Source organism: Cryptotermes secundus, unplaced genomic scaffold (genome assembly GCF_002891405.2).
Source record: "Cryptotermes secundus unplaced genomic scaffold, Csec_1.0 scaffold584, whole genome shotgun sequence".
Taxonomy (NCBI): Eukaryota; Metazoa; Arthropoda; class Insecta; order Blattodea; family Kalotermitidae; genus Cryptotermes; species Cryptotermes secundus.
The window spans coordinates 2,562,529-2,588,617 of record NW_019735468.1 but is presented as its reverse complement, the minus strand read 5'-3'; the positions used below and the strand labels follow the sequence as shown (position 1 = coordinate 2,588,617).

At 41.7% G+C, this 26,089-nt stretch overlaps 1 protein-coding gene across 7 annotated transcripts in view; it reads right to left on the bottom strand.

Moving 5' to 3' along the window:
* The window catches only part of LOC111869346 (Fanconi anemia group J protein), a 312,269-nt gene that overhangs the window by 12,188 nt on the left and 273,992 nt on the right, over nt 1-26,089 (bottom strand). For 6 of the 7 annotated variants that reach the window (XM_033753408.1, XM_033753410.1, XM_033753412.1 and 3 more), the window contains 5 exons: nt 5,903-5,997; nt 4,932-5,242; nt 3,637-3,726; nt 1,993-2,101; nt 596-808 (listed from right to left, as the gene is read on the bottom strand). In XM_033753408.1, coding sequence (XP_033609299.1) covers nt 596-808; nt 1,993-2,101; nt 3,637-3,726; nt 4,932-5,242; nt 5,903-5,997 — 818 coding nt within the window. The remainder of the gene's footprint in view (nt 1-595; nt 809-1,992; nt 2,102-3,636; nt 3,727-4,931; nt 5,243-5,902; nt 5,998-26,089) is intronic. The other variant, XM_033753413.1, reaches the window with a different exon arrangement.

Genomic DNA, 26,089 nt, shown 5'->3' with positions numbered 1-26,089 from the left:
GCAGGACACACCCTCCCCCGCCAGCGGTGATGTAACACCTTTGGAGCGTTGCTGTTGCTACGGTAACAGGCCAGTCAACACCCTGCCCCCTCCCGTGGTGACGTGACCAAGGGATGCCGTGGGGTGTTGACTGGCCTATTACCGTAGCAACGGCAACACTCCGAAGGTGTTACGTCACCGCTGGCGGGGGAGGGTGTGCCATATAATGGATAAAGATGCAACCTCATTCAAACTTCTAATGGAGAAAGAAGGGAACAAGATAAATTTACAAAAGAGATCAAGGAAAGGAATAAAGGGCATGAAGATAAAAAATAAATTATTTCTATTGAATTTTAGCAGGTTTTTCTACCAGTCCCTTCTTGCTTCAAATGAAAAATATGATGAACTAGGAATCACTGAGCCAAAAAATTTGTGTTGGGACACTGGCATGGAGTAGTTTGACATCTCATATGGCAACACAGAACTTAAGCCCCTCGCAAAGACAGTGGAAGTTCTAAGTTAAGACTCCTGGTACCTATTGGAACATTTTCACTCAAATCAAAATAATGCAGCATACAATGATTGTCTAACTTATAGTTTTCAGTTTGATACATACTGTGTTTCTAATCTTTGGGTCAATGAGATATATATATGGGCAGAACACTATGTCAGCTGTAGTTATCAGATCCCGCGATGCAAAGTAAGGACAAGACTTTATTGTACGGCCTGCCTGTACTAGATCCTCCAGGTCCCATGGAGACTCCATCTTGTAGTATTCTAGAGCAGTGTGTGATGACATACGACCATTTTTATACATGCACCCACGTCCCTGAAAAACACAGCTAATTTGTTATTTAGCATTAAACATCATCCACATAAAATACAATTTAAATACTTTACTTTTCATTTCATGCATCCTGTTGTGTTACAATATAGAACATCTTTATTATATCTGTCACAACACAACTATGAGTAATATCAAGATCAGACCATTTTCAGCCCTGCTACATGTTTCGGCTATTGATAGCCATCATCAGGCAAACACATGATTTACACACACATATACACCACTGAACCGCAGCACCAACAAGATTGGATACAATATTATTAAAATATATAAAAACACTTGCCGTAAAAAATACAAAAATCAAGTTATATAAAACAGAAGTATGATATAAAATAAGAATAACATTCTTTTGGTGGTTTTACATCAACATGTCAGTCGTTGGTTTGTGATTTGTTTTTTGTTTTGTTCCCACAGACAAGTTGGAATATTCATACTCATATGTATATAAAATTGTGTATGAGGCTCATAATGTAGATGCAGTAAAGTAAATTATAATACTCGTATTAGTCAGTGCCTCATCTCACAAAGTATTGTCTGTACTGTAGGGAACACATCACCACAATCTTCAAGATAGAAACCAGTAAGCAGGGCAAGAAACCAGCAGAAGCAGGCAGAAAGCTGAGTTTTCTCTCACTCTCTGAACTACATGGCATTACACCCAGAAGACCATACTCTTCATTTCTTACATCCATTTCAGAGTCTCTATTTTCATTCCCATAATAGTTGAGACCTATTTCCAATTCCAAGACCTACAATAACAGTCTAAATTTTGAATTGCTTACAATGTAATCCTGTTTTGTAGTATATTTTCATAAGAATTAGAATCACTATGAAAAATGTTAGAGCTTTTCAGAATACAAATTTCTAACATTTCTCTCTTCCCTCAGTGTGCCAGTTTTATAGTTGAAAATTACTGACATTTTCTAAAATTTCAAGATTAAATTTCTGGTACTTATGGCCCGATGATTTCTATACAAGTATGGATACTGTAGTAGAGAGAAATCTAATTGATTATGTGTGCAACATCTAATTTTTATCCAGTGTGCCACAACACAAAGTTTATTCCGTCACTAAAAAATGTTATCATTCATTTTCCAAGAGAAGTGGAAATTTCTGTTTACTCTAGATGCCACTATTTTAGAACTCTGGCCACCTGTTGTATCTACCTCAACAGGGTCGAGCAATGCACAGCACATTTCTGTCTTGCTTCTGAATGTATGACCACTCCCAGGTGTCTGGATACAAGTATGCTCTCTACTGGACAGGATAGTCATTCTGCACAAACATTAACAATGTATGAAACATTTATGGACTTCAAAGACCAATAACACTGATACTTTATACGACAAGACATCAAGCTATTTACTGATGTGTCACAAAAATGGTCACAATGAGCAAAAAGAAAATAAACAGGAGAATGAATAAGAACAACTCCACAAAGCGTGCCACAGCACAGAGTTATACATTTCAAATGCATGTATGAAACATGTAAAAGGCTTAACCTACAATTACATTTGCTTCTATTAAGCATTTTTGTAAATCTTTTCATATTGCTACATAATTGTGTTACTTGTCCATTCACTACAGACGATTCTGTACAATTTAAATTAAAAAACCCGTACTTNTGTGGCAGCAACGTTAAGAGTATACACCTGATGATGGCCGATAGAGGCCGAAACATGTAGTGTAGAAAGAACAAGATCAAAGACATATAAATGTATATTGTTTGCACTTAGGACGGACTATGTATCATTTAACCCGTACTTCATTGGAGATAGCTTTGCTGTATGACTGAAAATGGATCTAGGAGTTTATCATAATAGACACCATATGTATCCATGGCCTATTTACACTACTCTAAATGGATATTGATTCTATTTTTTAATCAGAACTAAAGCCTAATGAGAGCATTTGAACCACTTCAAATAGTAAGAGTCACTACTTTACGTGAATGCTTAAATAAACTTTTCTGTTTGTCTGATTACATAGCCACAAAAACAAGTATTTTAGGCAGAAGTTATAGAATTTTATATGAAAAATATATTCAATTACGTGGGAGTGTTCTGATCCAATCAGCCAATAATAAGAAATTTGATGAAATGTGCCTCTATTTACCAGTTTATGTGATAAACCCTGTTATCACAGTGTTCAATATAAACAAAAAAAATAAATGAAGTAGACTGCAGTGCTATTCTCAAGTGTACTTTTATTACTGTTGTAATGTTCAAGTTACTTGCTGATGTACACAGCATCACAACACCATATACATGATCTACATAATAAATCATATGATAAATAGTTAAATAATAGTCCTATTAGTTACAAAAACATGTGATCATGGAATATACTACATTCAATTATTTTTACTCTCTGAACATTTAATTAATTTTTCTTACAAATCTGAGTTCTATGTGTCCAGTAATGTAGAACAGGCATGTCCAACTTCAAACAGGTTGTGATAGACTTTTTAGTGTCAAAACTGCCAGTGATCTACCACCCCTTCCTATCATCATACCTCTCTTTAAGCAAAACTATTGGTTAAATTAACAGTTCACGTGATAAGGATAGAGTAGGGACTTCCCCACAGTTCACTTAACACAAGTGTAAAGCAATTTTCAGGAAGCTACATAAGAACAGAAAAATAGGAATGACTAATACATATTTTCCCTTCAAAATACGAATATAATCATATTATATTACAAGTAAATTTACATGCTTTTCACGTACAATTTCCTTATAGGCCTATGAGATCGACCAAAAATCGTTCCGCGATCAACGCGCTGGACATGCCTGATGTAGAAGATACTTACTTCACATCTTTGTACACTGTTTTTCGGAGTTCACGCACAACTTGCTGTATTTGTTGGTGTGTTCTTGAGCAATAGAAAATTTTTGGCACTCTGCAACACAAGTTCAATGTACTTTCATTTTGAATGAATGATTACTACAATCTTTACTGTGCAACACTTAAATCTTAGTTGTGGTTAAACTTAATTCTGTACTGAAGTTAAAGGCTATAAAACAACACCAAAGCCTCTATCAGAAAATAAATACCCTACAAATGGGGGGGGGACATACTTTCCAAATTCATTTTTTGTGTACCTTGCTAGTGTTAATGTCCATTTTCTTTACAGATATCAACCTATGGGGCAAAGCTGATGAAAACCAACGATAAATTATTTTGCTAGGTATTTCATCAAGTATTAACCATAATGAAGAATGTCAGGGTATTTAAGCACTAATGTGAGACACAAGAAATATTAAAAATTACAGCCATGTTAGTGCTTGTGTTGTTGATCAGTATCATGATGGAAGTTCGCTCATGAAGATGTCCATCCATAAATGGCTGTAGTGAAGGACAGTTGATTATAATGAAACCAATTTTGAACACAGAAAATTTGATCACTGAGAGCTTCACCAAATGCTATTTCTCACACTTGCATTCACTTTGCCGAAAAGTCTTGCCACTTCTTCAGTTCTTGGGAAAACCCAGAAATTCAACATTTTCAAAGGAGTTCACAATGTGAGATAACTCTTACATCAGACTGGCAGGTGTGGACTTGTTGGAAACAAAATACAAATAAACTACACATGGCCAACATAGCAGAAAACATGACAGAAGTTGCTCAGGTCAGCCACTCATACGTCAGTATCGATGTCTGAAATATAAGCCATATGTCTTAATGACATCTATTCTTTATGGTATGCATAAGGTGTTACATCACAATCATTTTCTAAAGCAATGAGTAGATTTTACTTTACGTTTCTGGACCAATGCTGGGCCAATATGGAACATAATGGAATTTGTTAACGTTTAGTGTCAAACTTTTGTATCAGTTTCATTAACATTCATTGAGAAGTTACAAAGACAAAACAGGCAGACAGAGAAAGACATGACTTACTAACTTTTCATTTACTTAAAGCTCTTTCTCAATATTACAAGGTTCTTATTCATAATAATATTTTCAAAATTATACATGAAGTGTTCCACTTTTTCATACAAAGCTGTTCCCTCACACACCATACACTGGCTCCAGTTACCATACATAGAGTAGTAAAACTCTGCATTTCCAAGAAGGCGTTTCATAAAATTTAAATTACCTGCCTGGCAGTCAATACGTACTGGGGTTTGGCACTTGTTCCTTCTTCGGTCTCCATGCATCCATCCTGCTTGGAAATGCAAATTGCATCCTTTGTCACTGTCTCTGATGGTGCTGATACATCAGCTGTTACATCCATTTGTGTTGCTGACTCTTCCTTATGTGGAGTTGAGTATGGGGACTGACATATTCCATTTTTAAAACTTGGAGATGAAGGGGAAGAATTCTGTTTTTGACCTTGTCCTATATTATATGCAGTGTCACATGTATGGGTATTCATACAATCTGAAGAAGTACTGAGAGCATTAGCTGAATTCTAGAAAAAAATATAAAGTAACAAATGACATAAGATTGAGGGATTATATACATAATGAATTTTACATAGAACTAGAGATGTACTAGAACATTTCTACAGCACTATGCAGACAGAATTAATTCACTGCAAATACAGGTGTCTGGATGAAAGGTATCCAAAATAAAAAACTTATATATCAGAAACTAATTGTCATACGCGTATCAGGTTTATGTCATCGGAAAGGAAAACTCTGAAAGTTTTTATCACGCCTGACTTACGCCTATGCTGGAAGAAAGGGGAGAGTTATCGGGTACCACTGCCAGTAGAGGGCTGACCTCGCTGGCAGAAAGGGGAGATAGCAGGCACCAGTATTGGTGGGGTATGGAGACAGTAGAAATTAAAGGGGGCCGTACAATAGACTATTAGTCGCGGTGCATGGGGAAACCCACCCCCTCTATAGTGAATAACTGAATAACTGAAGCACACTTAAGTACAGAAATTATATGGCCTACATACTCCCTGGACTTAAATTCCTGTAGGAATTTTGAAGAGTCTGCTTAAATTTTACTATCCAGGAAAAAACTGTCCATTATCACATTTATGTTGATATTTAACGAAATTCAATGCAAAGAAAATATGAGAAGTGTGGATAACATTTCTGTTATCTATAATAAAACACACCTTTGTATCTTTCATCATCTTGAAAATTTTCTTTGGACGCATCTGAAAATCCTCCATGTCCTCGTCACTATCGTCATAGTACACGACTGCACGTCCTGCGAAAAGAAGTATGCTTAATATCAGATCCTGTACGTTTCCAACGAGAAATTAGTACAAGAACTACAAGAAATATTTTTAATGACACAATCTGGTGTCTCTTCACACTAATTTAACAAGAGTATAACAGCATATTTCAAACCACACACATATTTTCTGTATGTATTTTTTGCAATTTTGAAAACACTACAATTAAAGTTCATTTATTGCCGATATGAGTCTATTCACACTACATACAATCTGTGTACTATATCATTTACTTTGTATTTCATTCACTATACTGCATGCATATAGAAATGGGGGGGGGGGAAGGGAGCCGTTTTTGAGAAAAATAATTACGTCTGATTTCAACTTTCTGTAAGGTACACGCTCTTCCTCGAGGACTATTGCCTTATCGTGGAGGGGAGGTGTGTGCACCCCAATGACCTGAACAGTTATGCTGGCGGGAGCTTAAGCTCTTGGTAGTACCACCCACGCCAGACAGGTAAAAGGGTAGGGGTCAGAACAAGTGTAGTCCCTGGTCCTAAAGGTTGGGATTGGGCGTGGGGCTAGCAACCCCACCCGAGAAATATCTACTGTTTGGAAACCTCCAGAGTGTGTGGAGGGGGCCAAGACTCACACAGAGTTGTAGCGCCAATGAAGAATGAGGAAGAGGAGGAACAGCTACAGGCTGTACTGAACACACGGGGACACAAATTAAATATGCTGCATAGCTTTCACTGTGAAGCCCTTTCCCCACAAAGTACCAAATTTCATAAAAATTGACCGAATGCAATTGAAACATGAATAAAGATGTAGACAGACACAACTTCCCCAATAACCACTTCTTCTTATAGGTTCTGTGCAAAAAAAAAAATCATAAAAGTGATTTATCCTTCCATTTACAAGCATAGTATTATATGGGCAAAAATTAGAGGTTACCAGTATTTTATTTCTGTATCATTTGGATCCATACATTTGAAATTTGAATCAGGGTATATAAATGGAAAAGAAAACTTCATTTTGTACCTCAAACTCCAAAATAATTATCCAAACAGAAATACATTTGAAATTTGAATCAGGGTATATAAATGGAAAAGAAAACTTCATTTTGTACCTCAAACTCCAAAATAATTATCCAAACAGAAAGATGTCAAATTTATAAAATCTTCAGTTGCTGCAGACCAGACAAAAATCAAAAGTTGCAAATAAGATCTAAAAGTTTGTGACGATGTTACATTAGCAGAAATATTATGTTTTTGGACATTATCCATTGTCTTGTCTTTATCTAAAACCGTTTATTTGTCAAAACACAACGTTTCGGAGACTGGGTTGTCTCCATCTTCAGGTAAAACCTACTCAGTTGGGCCCAATCGATGGAGCTACCCCTTATCTCCAGACCTATCTCCAAGTTGCAAAGCTGAGCATGTGTGATCACTATAGATGCAAGATGTGGAAATATGTTTAACACAAATTTCATGATATGTATAAAGCATTTGGAATATATGGTGAAATTAACCATGACTGAAGAAGCTGGATCAGAACAGATAAAAAAGGAACTACTCCAAAACAACAGAGGGGAAAAAACAAATTCTGAAATTACAAAAATGATACTGCTGTTAAAATCTACATTTATATCATTTGCATCCTTTCTGAAGGGATCATGCCAACATAAACAAGCAAACTTGTCTCACAGTACAACTCCCGTGGGTGTTACGGCTTCTACTGTTTGATATCGCAGTTTCACTCTACTTTACCGCCTACTTCTACAATTCATCATAATCATCAGTAATCTGTCAAGATGACAGGTCCACAGTCTCTTTCAAAACAATTCCTCCATTTAATGCGATCTAGAGCTTTCTCCTTCAAATGAGAATATCCTCTTCTGTCCCCAAGGTCATCCAGCATCTTCTTACGTCTTCTTCCTCGTCTTCTTGTCACTTCTATCCGCCCCTCTATCTTTCCTTCGATAACTTTCTTAGAAGGCAGTTACCACGTAAGATATGACCAATCCAATTAGCCTTCCATTTTCTTATTTTGTGTAGGATATTCCTCTGCTCACTGACTCTAAATAACACTTCTTCATTTCTCACATAATCGGTCCAACTGATCTTCTCCATCCTTCTCCAACACCACATTTCAAAACTTTCCAGATGTTTCTGATCTACTGCCCTAAGTGTCCATGTTTCAGCCCCATACAGAGCTATGCTCCAAATGTAGCATTTCACTAGTTTCTTCCTCAAATTTAAGTCCAATTTGCTGGTAAAAAGATTCTTCTTCTTGCTAAATGCAGCTTTTGCCATGGCAATCCTGGATTTAATTTCACAAGTACACCTTCCATCATCTGTTAACAAGCTACCCAAATATTTAAAACATTTCACATTCTCCACTTGTTTTTGGTCTATCTTTATTGTGACTGGGGTTGGTTGTCTCGAAATTTTCATTACTTTTGTTTTCTCCACATTCATTTCCATGCCATAGCACCTTCCAATTTCAATTAGTCTATCAATCATGCCCTGTAGCACAGTTTCTTCCTTAGCCATTAACACAAGGTCATCTGCATATTTCACAGTTTGAATAATTTGCCCTCCTACTTTGAAGTCACCGAGCCCATCCAGAGCTTCCTTGGTAAGGCATTCGCTGTACAAGTTGAACAGAATTGGTGATAAACAGCATCCTTGTCGAACTCCTCTTCCAATCTGCACACTTCCTGTCTCCCCTCTGTCCAGTCGGTGAATGACAATGCCATCTAAGACAGACACAGTCTCTGACTGCCAGAACACTGGGAGCATGGGGTTGACTCACTGGATCATGTGAATGTCAGTGTTGCATTGCTCTGTACAGGAAGAGGTCTCCTCATTTAGGATTCTACAAAATATCTAAGGAATCACAATTTTCGAATTAATTCGGAGTCAGAACACGTCACAATTAAAAGGATGAACTTCTGAAACACTATAAACATTGGCGTCAATATATTGTACGGGGAACAAATATTTTTACTCTTGAAGAATGGCGTCTTCTGGGATGTGGCGCCGTGTAGACGTTCAACCGAAACGTCGAGCTGGTTCCTCGCTCGTGGATTTTTTCTATTTTCTTATATTCTGAAGACGGAGGCAATACGTTCCACCGAAACGTCGAGCTGGTTCCTTGCTCGCGGATTTTCTTTTTTTTCTCCTACCCTGAAGATGGAGGTGATACGTTCCACCAAAACGTTGGTTTATACCATGTCTACCCGGCGCCACACCCAAGAAGACGGCATTCTTCATAGTCACCGCAGTGAAAACCTCAAATCTTAGATTTTTACTCTTCTTCAGAACAAGACTGCAATGAACTGATGTCATGGGGAAGAGGTCGGGCCTAAGATAAATCGAACTGGGGGGTAAAGACGGAGAGGAAGGGAGACTGTGATGCTAACTTATATGCACACAAAACTCAACTGACATTTGCTAATTGAAACCATTTGGTTGCTGTGAGAACCACATCCCTTAAAAACCAATAAACCTATATATCTCCAAGTTGATTTTATTGTTTCTGTTTGCATTCGAGAATACTTACATTTAAACCACCGACAAGAGGTGGGATATCTCAGTCCGTAATGTGGCTGGGCTATAGGTTGGATGAGGGGGGAATCAAGGTTCGATTCCCTGCAGGGGCAGAGATAGTGTCCAGAGTCAGCTGGGGCCCACTTAGCCTACTATTCAACAGATACCGGGGCCTCTTTCTCCGGGGGTAAAGAGGCCGGGCTGTGAAGCTCAACACTTACTTGCACCTAGTGTTGAGATATACTCTCACTTCTCCATACGTTTTCATGACGTGGCGCTTAATTAAGCATAAGTACAACTTTTTAAGCCACTAATTTCTCTCCATACAACAGTGTCAAAGTGCTACGTGAGGTCACGGTAACACAGTGCGCCAACAGAGCGAGGCATGAGCTGGATGCATGTAGTGGATGGATCTGCCAGGAATAGTCTGTTGTATGCTGTATTTTAATTAAATGTGCTTATTTAAAAGGTAAAGCTGTCCCTGTGCTTAACCAAGCACTACGCCATGAAGACGTATGGGGGACTAGATGTATAGATCCACATTTTATTAACGTCAGCACTAGCTGGAGGTGAGTGATCAGCTTCACCCCCCGGCCGGTTTACCCCAGGGGAAAGAGCTCCCCGTACCCATTGGATAGGAGGCTCGGTGGGCCCCAGAGTCGGTCTGAAGAACGCGGAAAAGGAGAAAATTCTTGACCCTACTGGGTCTCGAACTCTGATCCCTCTATCGTCCAGCCCGTAGCCAGTTGCTATGCAGACTGAGGTATCCCGGTTCGAAAATGGCTTCCTGAAACCTCCATTCTGATTATTTTTTTTTTCGTTTTGAACATTATGATTGTATTCTGAATAAGCAAAGCAGTGCCTCTAGTTGACAATGAAGATGAGAGTGGGTACTTCAATGTAGAAAACAAGATGTAACAAATTACTTGTACGAAAATTTTATTGTAGAATTTGTAGCTGTACAATAAATCGTCATATAAATTACTCTTTACACTATTTAAATTTGAATATTCGTAACCTCGTAACCGTCATAAATGTGACACCGATTAATTAAGACATTCTTTGCTCCACTTCATTAACAGTCACACACAGATGAGTATTGTCTTCTGGGATGCAACGTTCTGTAGTGTGGGAGACATTCACCGACATTTCGGAGGCACTTACTGCCTCAGTCTTCAGGGTTTAAGAGTAGGCCAAGTAAACAAGATACTACTCTTTACAGTTACCGGCGCGAGAGACTCAAATTTAATTTCACAAAGTTTAGCCACTTCAGCCCGTGACAACAGCACTGACAGTAACGGTATAATTTTGGTCTGTTTATCGTTAACTCAGGTTATGTGCAATCAACCAATACCAAACACCTTACATTTCAGGCCCTACAAGATTACAATAAAGCACGATACTGGGACAACCCTTATTCACTAGCGAAGACAACACCACACGCTGCTAGAGGGAACAACACACAAGCAAGGGGTATATTGCAGATTACATACGTGACAAAATAACGGGCTAACAAACAGAAGAACAAGCTGCAGAAACGAACCTTCTGGAATAATCACATAGCTCCAAACAAGTGGACAATGCCCCTTATAAGGTGGAGGAGGATTTTACGAGAAAAAAAATGTAAGAGAAAATTTAAATGGTTTTTAATTAATTATTTATGTTATTTTTAAGTGGACTGCAACTCGCGGTTTCAGCGCACATCAGAGCAGTGTAACAGTTTGTATGCATTAAGACACTTGAAGATGGCCATCTATGGCCGAAACATGTTGTGTTAAGTATTAAATGGTGAATACACAATTGTTGCATTATTGACGGACTGTGGATACATAGACGTTTAACCCCTATTCACGTCAGATCGGTAGGGTCTACGATAAATGAGAGGCCCATAATTACAGCAGAGAGGNCATTACCAGAGCGACTATATTAAAAGCTTTCATCAGTTAAAACTGGGGTGAAACGGGGACATAATTTTCATTTCAATAAATGTGTATACCGTTAAAAATAAAAATGAAGCAAGGGTCTCGGAAAGAGAGTTATTACCCCTGTCTCCCCCAATATTCTGAGTTCGACACCCTCAGAATTTAAACAGTCTCGATGTTAACCGAAACGAAATCTGCCAGACACAGCTAAATTTATCATTTTAACAGCCGAGATCAAAATATTCGTAAAAATAGCTTTTTGAACTTCCCGCTCGGTATAGCATGGTGTCTAATTCCTAGGCGTCTCTTCTCGCTTTATCTTAGGTAAAAATGCACCGTTGGGGGGCACGCGGTAGCGTAGTTGGTTGAGGCACTATGCTACAAGCCGGAAGGTCGAGGGTTCATGTCCCGATGAGGTCATTGGATTTTTTTCAATTTACCTAATCCTTCCAGCCACACTATGGCCCTGGGATCGACTCAACCTCTAATAGAAATGAGTACCAGGCAGTAAAGGGCGGCCGACGCGTAAAGCTGACAACCTTACCGCCACCTGTGAGCCGACTGTCTAGAAAATGTGGGAACCTCAACATCTCACAACCCTATGGGCCTCCGCGGCCTGTTACAGGATATCTTTACTTACTTTACTTGTAATGCACCGTTATGCTTTGTAAAAGGGCAGACTTTCTTCTTTTAAGTCTCGGAGTCGTTGTCATGGTGACAAAACAGTCGGGGGCTCACGGTATCAGAGGCAGAATCGTCCAAGGAACAACTCACAACATGGCAGCCATCCAGCTGTCGTACTGCTGGGTACAGCCTCAACAGGGCAAGGCACAGGATCCGAAAAAAAAAATGTAAAGAATTTCCAAAAACAAATTGATAAATCAGAAACGTTTGCAAGCAACAAAAACAAAATACAAGACGTAAGATTTGAGGTTTTTAAGGCGGTCACTATGAAGAATACCTTCTTCTGGGATGTGGTGCCGTGTAGATCTTGTGTGAGCCGACCCCAAACTTAAGGGCCGAAGACGTTATAATGAACCGCCTAGTCAGGGTTATCCTACACTTCAGAGGGCCGTGTAGCTGTGTATGAAGAAATTATTTTTTCAATGGCTCTTCCAGCCCATTCGGGGCCCACGCCCCTTATTCAGTTCCGTAATCATTTTTCACAGACGGTAGGACTCCTTGGGCGAGTGATCAGGCCGTCGCAAGGCCTCTACCTAAACACAGGATAACACAAACCCAGAATAAACACACATACAGACATCCATGCCTTGAGTAGGATTCGAACCCACGATCCCAGCGTCCAAGACATTTCATGACTTAGGCCGCGCGGACACTGCGATCGGCGGCGAAATTATTTTTTGTTCTTTTGGCGCTACAGCCCCAATTTGGGCCTTCGCCTACTTCCATGAAACTCTCCGTTTCATTTGGATTTACTAGATCTTAGACATTCGGTAGTTCTCCTTGGGCGGGTGATCAGCTCGTCGCAAAGCCGCTACCTCTACACAAACACAGAAAAACGCACATATACACACAAACACTAAATATCCATGCCTTGAGTGGGATTCGAACCCACGGTCCCGGCTTCTATGCGAGCGAAGACAGTACATGCCTTAGACCACTCGGCTACCGTGACCGGCCGCAGTGAAATTATTAGCAAGGGTAAATCGAAGAAAGTATGAGAAAAACTGCTATAACACTACTGATAACAACTATTCTTAGAAACGCGTTCAGTTACATTACACCAGACCGTTACAGTTGCGTCTCTTTTCTGTTTATTGGAAAATTCAGTTCTATCTGAAGTTCAAAAGAAGATCTGATGATGATAAAACTTGGTGAAAGGAGTGCGGTGATGTGGGCTCCCCAGTTGAAATGCACGCGAACCTAAACCTCATTATCCAGACCAAATGTTGAGCAAGAATGCGCCAAAGCTTAAATTGGACTTGCCCTATACTGAGTTTTAAATTACATTCTGTAATCTCATCCACCCATCTCTCTCTCTCTCTCCCGTCAGTATACATGCATTCAGAACAGACAACATTTACTCTCCACCAAAAACTGTACCCTCTTTCCTACTTTTTTAAAAAGCGACACAAATTTACAAAAACGTCACAAACAAGGTATATCATACATTTGAGGGCCATCTCATTCCAATCGAATGCTTTGTGTTATTTTATATAAGATCATAACGACCATTTGTATCGTGCAAATGTGTTTTATTTTTCTGTATTTTCTTTTGTTGCTACGTAATTTTACATAGACCGCTTCTGTGGTCTATTGGTCAGAGTTCCTGGCTACAGATACAGAAGTTCCGGGTTCGATTCCCGGTGCTACCAGATTTTCTGAGAAGTAGTGGGTCTGGAACGGGGTCCACTCAGCCTCGTGAGGATAATTGAGGAGCTTTTTCAAGGAAGTAGCGGCTCCGGTCTTGAAAACCGAGATTAACGGTCGTTGGGATCCGTTGCGCTGACCACGTGACACCCTCTACCCGCAAAAGTTGGCACTAACTTTGCCGACAAGCGGCGGTCGCTCGCTTGGTACAGTTCGCTTGCGGACTACAGACCACGGAATTTAGTTTAGTTTTAAGCTTGATAGCTGTTTGCGGTGTCTAAGCTTAATTGTGGTCTGTCAAGTTACATGTGCTTGGCCATTTCCGGTTTCAATGCCATTGTCTGCCGTCTACACAGGAGAAGTTAGACTCGTATGGGTGTAACAAGCGGGTTCGTGTAGCAATAAGACTCTGGACTCGTACACAGAGGGACAAAGTTATGCTAAGGTAAAGATAGTATTGTGCTTTTTTAATGATTGGATCCTGTTGGATCCTCTGAATATGACCCATTTGAGGTCGAAACACGTAGTGCGTGCTGTACAAATAAATAAATAATAAAATATTGTTGCGTTGACGGTAAAAATTATATATGTTCACAGTACTGTGCTTAATTACATACCACACCATGAAGACGTATTGGTGTGTGCAGGTATAGCTGCATGCCACTGTTTACGTCTGCATTATATGGTACTGAGTGGGCAGCTTCTCGCTTCGGCCGTTTTACTCCCAGGAGGAGAACACTCAGTACCCAATGGTCAGGAGAAATGGCAGGGCCCACAGCCGGTATGGGAGTTGTGGAGTATAAAACAGATATCCTGCCTTGCCGGGAATCGAACATTGATTATTCGGCTGTCCAGCTCGTAACCTCGCCGCTATACCGATTGAACTACCGCAACTGCCACATTCAGGAGGTAAGCATTTGAAAATCGACTTAATTGCAGTCTGCCCGAACTGACATTTTTTGATCGTATCGTCTCTACTGGCAAACAATACCACGACATTGCATTTAAATAATTCACGATCACTTCCTTCCAAATCTTTCCATATTCAATATAAAAAGCGTTTGCAGTTTCTTCTCATGTGTACCAAGTTCCCCAACTTCTTAGTCTAGTGGATGCTCACATTTCAGGTAACACAGGTTTTGCTTATCCCAGCTCTTATTGCTTCCGTTTCGCATCTGTCAATAATTTGGCGTCTGTAGGTTTTGCTTATCCCAACTCTTATTGCTTCCGTTTCGCATCTGTCAATAATTTGGCGTCTGTAGGTTTTGCTTATCCCAGCTCTTATTGCTTCCGTTTCGCATCTGTCAATAATTTGGCGTCTGTAGAGTTCAGACACCATAAAGCAACAGGACTCTGAATGATGAATTGGAAATTGGTCTGTTTTAGTGTAAAAACAGGCGATAACATAGGACCTCGATCGTCTGCTTATGTCAAGTGCTGAAAACTAGCTGTGACAGATAAGGTAAGAACATATCAAGCTATCCCTGTAAAAGGTCGTGAAGGCCCATAGGGTTGTGAGACGTCGAGGCTCCTACATTTTCTCTAGACAACCGGCTCATAGATGGCGGCAAGGTTGTCAGCCACATGCGCCGGCTGTCCTTCATCGCTCAGGAAGATTCCTGGTACTCATTTCTGTTAGAGGCTGAGTCGACCCCAGGGCCATAGTGTGACGATTAGGTAAACTAAAAAATACCTCATCGGGACTCAAATCCGCGACCAGATCTTCTTTTTATTAGGTGTTCTTTTATTATTTTTTGAAGAAAAATTGGCATTTATACAAAAAATGTTCCTTGTATTAAAATTTCAGTAACAACATCTAAAAATCAGTTCACAATGGTAATCCATCTTGACATGAAATAAAACATTACACACGTGACAATATAAAAACCTATGAGGGTTCCATATTACCACACCTTTCCCCGCCAGTAGGATCTACTATCAGGTCATTTTTCTCGAGAAACTGATAGAAAGTCAGGATTCAGTGTCTGGATATACAGGAGTAATGCTATGTTCGATTTATGGTTCTGACACACGTGACTAATAACAGAACTGCCTTCTGGGACGTGACACTGTGTAATCCGGCAGAAGTTCAATGAAGTTTCATCTTCAGGGTCGATGTGTAAGTCAAGCAAACAATCAGCAAGAGCGATTCTGCTTGTCGATTTCTTCTTGCTGGTTACTTTTTTGGCTTACTCGTTGACCCAAAACGCTGCTGCACTATAGCAGCAGTGGTAACCCCTACAATGCGACATTCTGTATATTTTGGTTATACTTGTCATGCCCTAACTTTACGAGGCTCGTCTGTACAACAATAAACTGCCTATGCCATCAACAACCTGTCAAATGTTAATCAACATCAGAAAGTGAAATACAAATCCTGCAAACGGGCGCACGGCCGAGTAATCCACGTACCTAAGCAACAAACAATACCGAGCCAGGCGATGCTACAGCAATATCCTAAGAACCGACCCCGTCATAGGGGACACATAATTTTTCAATAGCATCCAGCCAGGCAGGACACGAGGGAGAGAGAGTATATGGGGTTGAGAGGGTGGGATGGTCAAAATTCAATTACAGAGAACTCGTGTACTGCTCCTCCATTACCTCACCCCCTGCCCTGCAAATGATATCACTATCTCTTGCAAGGGTTGTTACCACTACCCTACTAGTTCCACCAATAGAAGGAATATCCCTGCTTGTCTCTTCCAGCCAACCAGGAACACGGATATGATCCAAACAGCCAATAGCAGTTCGTCCTGTCGCTATGGCAACTGCATCCTTCCCTCCCTCCTCCCATGGGGCGCATCATTCAATAGCATCTAGGGGAGACGGCATCTCAAAGGCTGCATATGTGCAACAGTGTGCTACGTGCTACATTGTCTTCATTTAGTGTCAAACTATGACGAGTTCAATGTTCTAGGCACAAAATGCAAAACATGAAGCAGAAACAACGGTCTGTTATATCGCAACCCAACTATCGACCATCCATAGTCTTACCACTGTTTTTCCCCACGTTACAAAGTTCAACGTAGTGAAAATATCTTAATGTAAACAGAGGAAATAGCGAGGCACCGTCCTGTGCCAAGGCTACATAGCGCAGCAATGAAAGCTACAGCCAAACTGCTTTATTACAGTACCCAGTGTTCCTAGTGCAGTGAAAAACCATTATCCGTAGAAGTGCTGTGATAATTACTATACAGAATACTATCAGATACATGTCGCTTTTGTTGGTACATACAGCCACTTTATGTGGTCATAGTTACTACTACCCATACAGCGAATTCCTTAGTGAGAATTTATATTTATATTAAGGTAAAGAACTGTGGAAAGATTCCAGCTAGCGCTGACGCCAAGAAAATGTGGATCTATACATCCATTCCCCATACGCCTTCATGGCATAGCGTTTAATTCGTTGAGCACAGGGATAATTTTACCTATTTTTACTTGTATTAACGTAAATATCTGTGTAAAGAAGGCGGTATGTTACTCTCAGCAATAAACATTTGTGTGACACGAACAGACATTGAGTTCGGGGTAGGTGGGGATTCATTTTCAATTATAATATTGATTATCGAGCGAATAAGTTACGTGCCACACCTGTGAATTGTAAGCATAGAACGGGCGATGTCTTCAATATTCCATAAATAATAATCAGATTCCTAGATTATCTTGCTTAATTGTTTAATCAGCAGTCAGCAAATCATGAAAAGGTCCAATTTCTGAAGAAAAAATTAAAGGGTTTTGGAAACAATCAAATACTGGAGTACCTACCTACCACCTATCTACTACTCGGCGCTACAACCCTGGGTGAGCCTTGGGCTCCTCTACAACCAGTCTCCACTGCTCTCCATTCCTCATCTTCTCTATCCATCCTTTCACCTTCATCTTCTTCAGGTCGTTCTCAACATCGTCTGGCCATCTCATCCTGGGCCTTCCTTTTAACATTCTCTTTGTCAATATATTATCTTCCATTCTCTCGACATGTCCCAACCATCTCTGTGACTTGATAAATCTTACTACACCTTCTCCTTTCAGTAATGTGTTTATCTCTTCATTGTACGTCATTTTCAGTCACTGGTCCGTATAAATATTGGAGCAGTGTCCGCTAAATACCTTTGAACTCTATTACTCTTACATAAAATTCGAGTGAAGTTGGTTCCAACATTCTTTCTGATATGACGTCTGAAATTTATTTAGGCACGACACAAGTAACGCAGGTTACACAGCGCGGAATGCTAGGACGATGATTATAAGGAAATGAAGTGGAAAGCAAACGTTCCCGGCCTAATTTGATGTACCATTATGTAATTTGGTTGAAGGAACTGAGATAAATTAGGAAAACTTGTCAGGACAACAGGTAGCCCAGCCGAGATTCCAGGGCAACCCCCCTAATACAAATCAGGAATGTTATTGCTTCAGCAAACTTGCACAGTATTTGCGATCTTCTGAGATGGAAGTGATACCAGTTTCATTACTAGTCAACGATCCTGAAACAACGTATGCTGATAGATTTTCGAAGAGTATTAAACTTTCGTTCCGGAAATTTGTTCGTAGAACCGGAAATGCAAATAAACCCCCGTCGGGAATGGAACCTGCCAATCTTCATGTCCATGAGTTATACCATCTGTCAAGATGACAAGCGCTTAGCAGCTCTACTCTCATCGTTCAAATGAAGATTTTCATAAAACCGGGAAAATAAAGAGGTAAAGGCTGCCAGAGCGGAACTGACCGAGTATCTCCATGTAGTACGGAAATACAGAATCCCTGGAGCGTTATTTGCAAGTTTCTTACAGGTTTCAGTTATATTGTGCCATACACCATCCTTCAACGAAGAGAAAGTGAGGTAGCTGGTTGATAGAACTGGCCGACAGTAACCTTTCTACCGTTCATGCAGAGGTACAATGAGCTCCAGTGCTGCAACGATAATAGCAAGGCTCGTCCAAAAACCATTTCGATGTTTTCAGCTTGTATAGTACAGGCGAGAGGGCCTTGGTAAATTTCCTAGCCTTCTCTTCGCTCGAGGATAGTACAAGACACATATTAATATTCATCACTGACAGACTATGCATACCAATACTTGTTTACATAAGAATCATTTAAGCGCTAGCTCAGGCGGTAAATTGAATGCGTGTGGGCTGGACAATCGGGGTTTGATTCCTGGAACGGGTAGGGATTATTCTCTCCGCCATGACGTCAAGACCATGTCTGAAGTCCATCCAGTCTCTCCAGCAGGTTAGAGGGGAATATCTCTTAAAGGTAGAACAGCTTAAGTATGACGTTTCACCTACTTACCCCATTTCTTTAACATCCATTTCAATATCAAAAGTACTATTCTCAGAGATATTGCACCGTGTAGTGTGGTAGATGTTCGTCGGCGTTCCTCAGAAACGTGGGTAAACTTCCACCAGACTACACGGCGCAACATCTCATAAAATATCGGGCATAGATGGAAACATAACACGGAAATGAACCTGCATGAAATAGGACGGGCAGATATGGATGATATTCATCTGGCTCAGGATAGCGACCATTAGTAGGCTTCTGTGAACACGGCAATGGACATTCGGGATGCATAAAACGTTGGAAAATTCTTGAGCAGCTGAGAGACTAGTGGCTTCTCAAGACCGTATCAGCTCAATGCAATTAGTGCAGTAGTTATGTCTGCTTACGAAGTTCCCATGTGGTTTCTGAAGCACGAGATTGTAAGCGGGACGTAAACTGAATACAGTTTCCTGCTACCTGACATAAGACATGCCGAGCCTGTTGGCTGAAGAAGTAACGCCTCTTACATGTGTTCAGGAGGTGCCTGGTTGAAATCTCTGATCGGACACGGTCTGTATTGATTGAGGCTTTTCGTGTTTTTCTCAGTCCTTTCAGTCTAATGCAAGAACAGTGATTTGAAATGTCCAAACAGTCTATTCGATCCACTCTGTGAGGTCATCACCATGTTGCATCTGCTGTCGGGCTGAACAAGCCCTAGAGTTGGTAGACTTAACATGGCGGTCGAGTCCCTTAAAGCAAATTCCAGGATAGGACCCCAAATTATTCCTACGATCCTATTCTTCTGCGACCTTCAGAAATTCAGCATTTACTGATAATCGTATCATTTACGATACGTAGCATGGGCTACTGACACCATCGTTAAACAAACAAAGGTAAGGGTAAAGTTGTCCCTGTGCTTAAATAGTTAAGCACCATCCCATAAAGATATATGGGGAGTGGAGATATACCTCCACTATTTTCACCTCAGCAGTAGCTGGAGGTGAGGGGTCAGTTCTGCGTTCCTGCCGCTTTACATCCGAAAAAAGAGCCCCCGATATCCATTGGCTAGGAGGCTGGGCGGGCCCCAGAGCCCATCTGGACTTTGTGAAGAAGACAAAAATCTTGCACTGCACAGAATCCAACCTGAGCCGTCCAGCTCGTAGCTATACCGGCTAGCCTAAAAGAACCAATAGTAGACACAAAACTCCGTGGTTTCAGTCCGCAAGCGAACTATACCTACCGATCGACCGCCGCTTGTCGGCGAAGTTAGTACAAGCTTTAGCGGATAGAGGGTGTCGCGTGGTCAATGCAACGGATCCCCACCGCCGTTAATCTCGGTTTTCTAGACATATTTCCTTGAAACAGCTCCTCAATTATCGTCACGAGGCTGAGTGGACCCCGTTTCAGACCCACTACTTCTCAGAAAATGTGGTAGCGCCGGGAATCGAAACCGGACCTCTGGATCTGTAGCCATGAACTCTGATCACTAAACAAGAGAGGTGGTCCTGATTCATACACACAGAACATAGACAAATAAAATAAGTTAATCTAGAACTCAGGTCGCAGAGATGGTCAAGTCCTGCTCTACTAGCCGCTAATGAACTTTTTCCGAAAATCTGTCCTACACATACACAGGACACATCGTGTCGCTACAAAAAACGACAACAAATCTTTGCGATACTTGGTCGCTCCGTTGACCGTTTGTAATTAATTGGCTTGCGGCATCTCCATTAAGCTCGGTCTCCTAGATACTTAATTCCCTGGCCAGATATNCCCCCCCCCGCCACAACCGTAGTTATATAAGGTCTCGCACAGCCCTGGTGCATAGCACTGCATGCAACAGGGGTATAACTGCCTCTCTCGTCAGAAGATGGGAGTACAAGTGTTAGAATATGAGAACAGCTAGCCCCCACGTTTAAGATAGCATGTCGACACGAAAACGCATACGTGACTGAATACAAATCTCTACTTATTCTTCATCTCGGCCCTAGAGAGAGGTGGTGAGTCAGCTTTCCACTCCGTCAGCTTAGAATCCAGGTAAACAGCCATCCGGTATACACAGGATAGGAGCCACAGATCCGCAACGCATATGGGGGAAGGGAGAAGTCCGTGCCGAGAACTGAACCCCGGTCATCCAGCCAGTAACCAGTCATTATGTTGACAGCAGAAGATCAAACACCTGCAGGAAATTAGATAGACCCTTCAATGATGGGTCACTGCATCGATGCTGTATGCATTATCTTGACTAACAGAGACAAGCCCAACAGCGACTTGTTGGTTCGCAGGTCGTTATGCCATGCACTACTCGACATAGCGAAAGGCCATGCGCTGAAAGGCAGAGAAACCGGAGTTCGAGTCCCGACAGGGGAAAGAGGAAGCCAGGTTCCTATCCGATGGGTACCGGGGGCTCTATCCTCTGGGGTAAAGCGGCAGGGGCGTGAAGCTGACCACTCACTCCCATCTAGTGACGTAGCTCAAGTCGGCATAGCTTGGCTACGGGCTGGACAAGAAGACGAGTCGCAGTTCCCGGTAAGGTCAAAGATTTCCTTCTCCACGCCACCCAGACAGGTTCTGGGGGCCACCCAGCCCTCTCCAATGGGTACCGGGGGCTCTTTCACCGGGACATAGGGCGGCAGGGACGTGAAGCTGATCACTCACCACCAACTACTGCCGAGGTCAAAAAATATGAATCTATACATCCACCCCCCCCCATACTCCTTCATGGCGAAGTGCTTAATTAGTTAGGCACAAGGACAACTTTAATTTCTTTATGACCCTGGGTGAAGTAAATACACAATTTAGTGGTGTAAGTTTCAGTGGGTTGGACAGAATGTGGGTAGAAAAGGCCGTGGATTATTTGAAGACAATCTTTCGGTACTGTCTGAGAAAGGTAAGGTAAAGCTGTCCCTATGCTTAAGTAAGCACTACGCCTTGAAGACGTACGGATAAGTGGGTGTTATAGATTACGTTTTCTTGACTTCGGCACTAGTTGAAGGAGAGTGGTCAGCTTCACGCCCTGGACGCCTTCCCCCGAATAATGGGCCACTGGGTAGGACGTTGGCTGAGCCACAGAGTCTGACCGGACGATATGGAGACAATTCTTAACGCTAACGGGACTCGAACTCCGACCCCTCAGTCGTCCAGCCCGTAGATAGTCGCCATACCGACTGCGCTATCCCAGCTCCCGTAATGGTGACGTATCATTTGTATATTCAATATGTATATGATAGTGATAGTCTTTATCTACCATGCGAATTTCGAGCACAATATTCTCAAGGGCAATTTTATCCCAGGCGTGCACAAGTTTCGAAATTCGAAGAGAAAATTATATTCAATAATTCGATCTTCGCGGTCATGTCTTAGAATTCTGCTCAAGGTATGAATATTTCCCATTTTTTGTGACTTATTTATTGTATTGTTACGGACGATGTCTCGTGTTGCACCGAGAGCCAGCAATTCTCACTTGCCGAGTGCACAGAAGATCGAGTGGTGCATAATTTATTTTGCGCCGAAACAGACCACAGTGGCTAATTCTTTAAAGAAGACGCCCTTCGATCATTTACTGTATCACAAAAACATTCAGAAATGAATATCAACAATGTTTACATTATCCAGGAAAGTTCAGTTCCATTTCACTGCTCTTTTTGTTTTCTCTCGACTTCCCTATACATAAAGGTATATAAAGGGGACGGCTGGCAACATGTGACATCAGAAATACCTATGTGGCCTCAACAGACATGTTTAAGCATATTTCCCAGTGTTTTATTCCTTATTTTTATTTTTAAATTTTCGGGGCTATATAATATTTGGTGGCCGCCTCTATGGTCTAGCCGTCAGAGTTCCTGGCTACAGATCCAGAGGTTCCGGGTTCGATTCCCGGCGCTACCAGATTTTCTGATAAGTAGTGGACCTGGAACGGGGTTCACTCAGCCTCGCGAGGATAATAGAGGAACTACTTGACTGGAAAAATAGCGGCTCCGGTCTAGAAAACCGAAAATAACTGTTGTAGAATCCGTTGCGCTGACCACGTGACACTATCTATCCGCAAAAGTTGGTACTAACTTGGCCGACAAGCGACGTTCGCTCGGCTGGAATGATTATGTCAATTGAAAAATCCAATGACCTCATCAGGAATCGAACCCTCGTGGCATAGTGCCTCAACCATCTACGCTAACGTGTGTCCCCGCTCATCAGCAAAGTGCACTTTATTATGAGTCAATATGGTTGAAAGTTGGGTAATTTTCCAACAAGTTTCAATGAAAATCTCCATTAAATAAAAATTATGTCCATCGGTTCGAGTCCTGATACCGGGCCACAGACAGACAGAGGATCGCACATGACCTCCACACATGGCGATCTATCTTACTCTGTAAAGAACGTTTCGAACTCCACAAAAGAGCCCACAGCCACACAAGCGGAATCCGAGAGCAACATGTCCGCGGCATTACTGCTAAACCGACATGACAGCAAGATCCTTCAAAACAGGATATACTCCTACCAGACTACACGGCGTCACAAACCGAAAACAGCGTTCTTCACCGCCACCGCTTGAGAACCTCAAACATCATCTTACTTACTTACTCATGAAGCTGAGCCCTTCTGGTGGAGCCGCCAATTCTGCAGCTACTCAAGAATTTCCAAGTATTTTATGAACCCGAAGGTTCATTACCGTGTTCACAAGAGCCCTCCACTGGTCTCTATCCTGAGCCAGACCTATCCAGCCCATACCATACCATCCTATCTCTCTAAGATCCACTGTAATATTGTTCACCCACCTACGCCTTGGTCTTCCCTGTGGTCTCTTTCCTTCTGGCTTTCCCACAATATCCTATACGCATTCCTCGTCTCCCCATTCGTGCTACATGACCTACTCGCCTCGTCCTCCTTGACCTGATTATTCTAATTATACTTGGAGAAGAGTACAAGTTTTCCAAAGCTGTGAACCTATTTGAGATTTCAACACAATACTGCTCTTTACCCTCTACCTCATTTAATTTCTTGAGATTGAACCTCTCCATATGAACTCTGTGTGTTGTTTGCCTCAAACCTCATAAGATTCTTAAAATTCTGCAGCCCTCACATGAAGCGCATGCGACTTAAACTCGTTTAGCAGTGAACACAGAACCTCAACCTTACATGTTCCACCACTCTTTGTTCAACGCTGAGAACGAACGCAAACCAGTAAGGCATTACCACTGGCCGGCAAAACCACTTAGCAGGCATCAAGAGAACCCTTACGGAACTCTGAGAGCCAGGGCAGAAACACATCCTCACTTACCCCACACCCTCCCCTAAGACCTTTTCATCAACGGCAGTCTCGTATCCCTTTGAGTCACGTGACTTCGCTTGTCCTGCTGCTAGCCAATTCATAACCACCAGTACTGCGGAGCAGCTTCATTTCCGAACTGAATCAATCCTTTAAGCCCAATGCACACAGCCCTAATGGCAGGAGAATTAAGCGGTATTATCGCCTCGAACATCTCAAGCTTTTACAAAACTCTCGTATTTCTCGTCGTCATGAAAAAAAGAAGCGATTTGAGGTTCTCACAGCGGTGAGAACACTGTGTAGTCTGTTGAAAGTGAACAGACGTTTCGGAGGAACATGTAGCAAACAGAAATTTCTACTTACGACATGTTGGTTTCATATTTGATTGGCTAATTCTTCGACCCGAAAGATGGAGACATGTTCCTCCGAAACGTCGGTTAACTTTCAACGGACTACACGGCGTTGCAAAACAGACAAGAAAACTTGTCATTGCAAAAGATATAACTGTGAGGAGGCGGTGATCAAGGTTTAGGCATATAAGATACGAATATACAGTCAAAACCAGTAACATCACCCCTTCCCCAAAACACAAACATCAACTCAAATGAACACCCATGGACCCGATAATGGGCTAGTGTAATCCAGTTCTCATTATGCAAATCTGTTTTATAATCTATTTTAAAAATATCCCGGTCATTAAAGGGCTTTCCCCCATCAAAATTCTATACGAATATCTTGCTTCTTCTATTAGGGGTATATCTCCGGTCCATCCGTACTTTCTTGGTCTTATTATCCAACAAGCAGACCCAGCAGGGAGTCACCAATTTTCTTCTGCGTAATTTATCTCTTATCCCACATTAAATTAGACCATATTTCTCACTTTGAAATGTTTTTCTTGACACCTTGTTTTAAAATATTACCAATTTATGCTCTTCAAACAAGGTACGAGCCCACGTAACAACGGAGGACGAGAAGTGGACATGTAGCACGCAATGTGGCATATGAAAAAGCATACAGTTTCAGTGGAAACCGGAAGGGAATAGACCACACAAGAGACCTAAGAATTGACGGGAATATAACACTGAAATGAATATTAGACGAAGAAGTATGAAGGAAGGATGTGGAATGGATTCAACTGGCTGAGGGTAGTAACCATAAAAAAGCAGTAACTGACTGAGTAGCTGTGCAACTATCAGCTTCACAATTAGGATTTTGCTCAATGGAGTTAATTACTCGTACATAACGTACAACAGCCACAAAAAACTCCGTGGCCTGTAGTCCGCAAGCGAACTAAACCGACCGAGCGACCGCCGCTTACCGGAGAAGTTAGTGCCAGCTTTAGCAGATAGAGGATATCGAGTTGTCAGCGCAAGGAATCCCCGAGGCCATTAATTTCGGTTTTCTAGACCCACGTATTGCTAAAATATTGTGACATGTTGACCCCTGTTGTCAGCGTGAAGATCGCGAAGGGAATGGTCGGATCTTCTGTCGGATTACGACAAAACAAAATCTGGACACTATGGAGGGGACGACCCCCTCCAAAACGAAAAAGAAGCCGGGCACAGAAGAGGAGCCGGTAAAATAGAAGAACCGGCATCCCCAGTGAGAGTGAATGTGCCATAGAATGAAAGTGATGGATGAATGTGATCTTCTGGCGAGCTGAAAGGAAACCGCTCGAGACGAGCTTTGTCTTAAGAGGGGAGCGGATGTACCGGACGAAGAATAGTCGCTGCAGGAAGAGTAGCCGCAACAACAGGAGACACTGCAAGAACAGCCACCGAGGAAAAGG